Here is a 5,023-nt window from a genome sequence, read left to right as displayed (position 1 = left end):
GAGAGGGAGTGGATTTTGTGCTGCGATGAAGCTGCAGCGTTTTCGGATTTCTTACTGTTTATTATTTGTGCAACATAACTAGCAATCGTAACACGATTCTCACCAAAATCTGACAACAGACACGACATGAAAAGAGAAAACAAACTCGACAGACTTATTAGACATGGATGTATTGACTGATGCGTGTGCACTTGTTGGATAGATCAGACAACAACATCCTTTGGTTATCATCTAGGGCCTCGCTTCAGCACACCAGCATGCGTGAGCAGTGCCCAAAGATGCGTGATGAACTCCCCTCCTCTTGCAAGAACTTCCAGGTGCTCCCGGGGATCGTCGGATGGCGAGACGTACAGCATCATCTCAGCCCAGAAATCAGATAGCACCTTCCACCGTTTTGTGGAGTCTTGTATGTTATCAATCAGTTGCCTTGCAAGGTGAACGCCCTGCGCAACGAGCCTTGTTTCATCACCAACACATTCAACATCAGTAGTGCTAATTTGCATTAGTATGTCACACCTGCCCTCGATCTTCTTGTTCTTTCCCTTTATCTTCTTGTTCTTTCCCTTGATCTTCTTTTCCTTGGCCTCTTTGAGTAACTTGCCTGCTTCGTCGATTGACTGATCAAGTATGGATTCCGATATGGAGCTGTGGTCAGGCAAGAGGTTAGGTGCAACAGCAAGGAGATGCATGCAGTACTTGGATAATGTGGAGGCTGTTTTGACGGCATCTTCTTCTCTGGCTTTTTTATCCAGCTGGTGCTCGCACACCGTTGTAGCAATGTGCCAGACCAGGATGGTGCGAGTCACTGCTCCGTCTGTTGCAGTAGCATCACATGCCCATGCTAGAAGACCATGGACGCCATTGTTTTCCAATGATTGTAACCCTCCCGTCAGGTAGCCCTTGCTTAGCAGTAGGGAATCAACAACGGCTTTCTTCACCTTTTCGGACAGCTTGACTGATTTCTTGCTTTCCTTCTTGGCCTTGTCCACCAGGCGTAGTGTAGTATGATGGAGACAATTCTTAACCCTGCTTTTGCGGCCAAGTTTCTCGAGGAGACAGTACTGGCCAAGTCTGCCGTTCCATGGGCGAAACGCCTTCCATATCAAGAGAAGACGTATGATCATCTCAAAGCAACAGCATCTTTGCAGAAAAGGAGCGTTGACGTAGCTCCGTATCAGCGCCACCTTGAACCAACCTGAGGCTATGTACAGGTACAGCTGGTATGCCTCCAGGACTGCCAAGACAACCATTATGACAATGGTTTCAGGCAACAGACTGCGAATGCTATTATTACTGCGATTACTTATATAGCGGTCGTCGTCGAGATACTTGACGTGCAGGCAGGCCACTGTGAGCCACGAGCATAGGGCAATCATGATGACAGGCAGACAGAGAGCCAGGTATCTACCCTTTTGGTAAAGGTAAGAGTACCTTGTGTAATACATGTCATGGACAAAAACAAGCTCCTCCTCAATAACCCTGAAGGCCCGCAGATGTGGCTTGTCCCCGGCGAGAAGGCCTTTGAAGACGAAGTCATGGGTTTTCTCAAGCTCTGCCTCAGACAGCTTGAAGCCAGCAAACCTTCGGTTGAGCATCTTGGAGAGTGCCATAGAGAGGCACAAGTCCTTGAGCACCTTTCCCCGATCACCAATGAGCAGATTCCCCTTGCAGTGCCAGATCTGTTCCACGGTGGTAACCTTCAAGTCGTTCGGCTCCTTATACCATGGCATTTGTCCAGGCCGGTTGAAACATTGTTTCTCACCGGCGACCATGTACCGGTAGCCTTCCATGGTCACAGGATCGAGGGGCCCCAGCTTGCTGTTGTGAGCTATATACTGCATGTAATCGGCGACCACCTTCACGTTCTTGCCGAGGTAGGACTTGCTCACCTTCCTCATGGAAGCTATCATCACATATGACTTGATGACGATAACGACCAGGATGGCTGTCAGCGGGGGCCACAGGTATTTCGCATCCCCCTTCTTCTCCATGTCCTGGCCAAACCTTAGCATGATAGACACCAGCAAGAATCCCTTAAAGAGTTGTTTGATGCAGATGCTCTTCCAGTTGTCGATGTCGTTGAGGCGGCAAGCCGTGAGGCTATCCGTGCTGCTGAGGAGCAGAAGCAGGAACACAGCCCACACGGTGAAGTCGTTGAAGTAACAAGTGGTAGACTGCATCAGCCCAATGGTGTAGCCCACCAGCGGATAGGAGAGCGTGTAGACTCCAATCACGATGTGATGAAGGAGACCGTGGCTAAACCGCCGGCGTAATGGACCCAGTATATGCAAGAGGAACATCGCCACAACAGCTAGGAAGACCAAAGCTTCCACACCAGCTGTATTATCCTTACGGCAACCTTTCGAGGGAGGGGAACTTGGTGAGGGACTTGGTGCCCAAACCATACCGGCAGTAGCCATGGTTTCCTCCCCCACAATCTAATCAGAGTGGACTAGCCCCAGTTCTCTACCTCACTCTAATTAAGAGAGTACATGGTTTGGAGTCCAGAGATCCCTGAGGCCGCATATATATAGCTAGCTTAAGAAAAAAACATAGCGTCTGTAGACCATATCCAATAGAATGAAAGCCTTCTGGTAAAATCACGGTATAAATTTTTACGTGAAAAATTTACCTAGACTAAGAGGACCTTTAGTCTTAAATAATTAGTCCCAATTAAATTTTAAGACCTGTGCGTCTCTCCAACCGGAACTAAGGATCACTTCCACCAGTGGGCCTAAGAGATTGCTACTTTTGTTTCTTCCTTAACTGAAGAATGAAATTCCAAATGCTTAAATGCATATATCACCGACGAGTGCTATGGGCATCATGTCGACACGTCGACCGTACTAGTTAAGCTCCACATTGGAGCATAAGTGATGAAATTACTCATCATACCTCGAGTAGAAACCTCTGCAGGAACCTTCGTCAGTTCGTTCATGCTGGCAGAAAAGCAAAACTAGTAGGACTGTTGAAGGTTTGCCCACATATACCAAAATAATCATCCGTGGGCTGTTGACGACCTACCATCTAGCTAGACGCTGTTGTGGCGGGCACGAATGCATGATGGATATACGGATATGGCCCCAGCTCTATATCTTCCAAACTGCAGCCACGTGCTTTCAGTTATTTTAAGCAACTGGCAACAGTAAACAAGACATGGATATTATGATCGAGCTACCTTATAGTAACACAGTAGTATCAAAATGGCCAAGCATCACCAGGGTAGGATCCGCATGCTAGGTAGCGAGATGAAGATTCCGATACACTTGCTTTCTTCTCAGCGGAAGAAATTAAATTCAGTGAACACAAATAATACATAATGTGTGCATCATCGGGGCACGATGAAGGCGTACCACGGAGACGATCGACTAGCTTTGATCGTAAGGGCCCGCCTTGATTCGTTGCTTTAATTTTGGTCGAGGAGAACCACCAGCATGTTGCGCCATTATTCTATGGCAGTTGCTTGCGGGTCGCTACGCGTCCAAGACCTTGTTTAGTTGGTAAAATTGGGAGGTGCCAAATTACTGTTATAGCACTGTAGCACACTGTAGCGTTTCGTTTGTATTTGTGAATTATTATCCAAATATTGACTAATTAGGCTCAAAAGATTCGTCTCGCAAAGTACAACAAAACTGTGCAATTAGTTTTTAATTTCGTCTACATTTATTACTCCATGCATGTACCGCAAGTTTGATGTGATGGGGAATCTTCTTTTTGCATAGTGTCAAAGTTGGAAGTTGGGGATGAAGTAAACAAGGGGCAAGTGCGCCGGCCCCTTAATTTCAGGCCTTTCAAGGTTCTATGCTTGGTGGGGCTCTAGCTACTGTACGCTGTACTACAGTGCTGCATTGTAGCACATGCTGGTCCCTCCCTTTAAAGTTAATTGTCTGTTCTGTTGACCGACCTAGAGGCTAATTATAGCTTTCGATTCTTGCAAATGGAAATATATAATCACACAAATAAAGCTCCACCGCCGGCGTAACGGACCCCGTGTATGCAAGAGGAACATGGCCGGGAACAGGAAAGCTGTCACAACAGTTGTATTATCCTTGGTGGGAGGAGACTCGGTGGGAGACTTGGAGGAAAAACCATGCTGGGAGCGGCCATGGTTTCCTCCCTCCACAATCTTATCAGAGTGGGTGAGCCCTACTAATTCTCTACCTCACTCTAATGAAGAGAGTACACACAGTTAATTTGGAGTAGTCCCTGCAGAGCCCTGAGGCCGTATGCATGGATATAGCTTAAGAGAAAAACCATCGCTTTGAAGTTCCGCCTACAGGACAGATTAAACACAAGGAATATCCTTCGCAGAAAATGGAGAATTCTTGATGATTATAGCTGTGCCCTGTGTAGTTCTGGTATCGAGGAGACCTCAAATCACCTCTTCTTCACATGCTCTTTTAGCCAATGGTAAAATCACGGTAGACCAGTCAAATTGTTTGCTACTTTTATTTCAAGCAAACCAGCAAGGTGGCCTGCGCAAATATCCCAATTTGACGTGTTTTAACATTAAGCAAAAGACTAATTACGAGCATTACTGCGGACCAGATTGAATATAAAACTTTATCTGTTCTTTTTGTATTTGGAAATCAACTGCACAAGCATATCCCAATTTGACGTGTTTTAACATTAAGCAAAAGACTAATTACGAGCATTACTGCGGACCAGATTGAATATAAAACTTTATCTGTTCTTTTTGTATTTGGAAATCAACTGCACAAGCATAAAGTTGTTATGAATCCGTGTGCTAGGTAGCGAGATGAAGATTCCGATACACTTGCTTTCTTCTCAGCGGAAGAAATTAAATTCAGTGAAGCCAAATGCATAATGTGTGCATCATCGGGTCACAGTGAAGGCGTACCACCGAGACGACCGACTAGCTTTGATCGTAGGGCCTGCCTTGATTAGTTGCTTTTGGTCGAGGAGAACAACCCGTGATGGAGTTGGTTGCCATTCTATTGCAGTTGCATGCGGGTCACTAGTCACTACTCGTCAAAGTGTCTCCCTTAATTTCAGGCTTTCA

At 46.2% G+C, this 5,023-nt stretch overlaps 1 protein-coding gene across 1 annotated transcript; it reads right to left on the bottom strand.

The window, feature by feature from the left end:
* Positions 1–267: 267 nt before the first annotated feature.
* LOC140223656 (uncharacterized) lies at positions 268–2,511 on the bottom strand. Its single transcript, XM_072295719.1, has 2 exons — positions 517–2,511; positions 268–443 (listed from the first exon to the last, which is right to left on the bottom strand). Exons 1-2 carry the CDS (start codon positions 2,418–2,420, stop codon positions 419–421), a joined length of 1,929 nt encoding a protein of 642 aa, XP_072151820.1. The 5' UTR covers positions 2,421–2,511; the 3' UTR covers positions 268–418.
* Between the last annotated feature and the right edge of the window lie 2,512 nt (positions 2,512–5,023).

This window comes from Setaria viridis, chromosome 8, assembly GCF_005286985.2.
Source record: "Setaria viridis chromosome 8, Setaria_viridis_v4.0, whole genome shotgun sequence".
Taxonomy (NCBI): Eukaryota; Viridiplantae; Streptophyta; class Magnoliopsida; order Poales; family Poaceae; genus Setaria; species Setaria viridis.
This window is presented reverse-complemented; position numbering and strand designations above follow the sequence as displayed.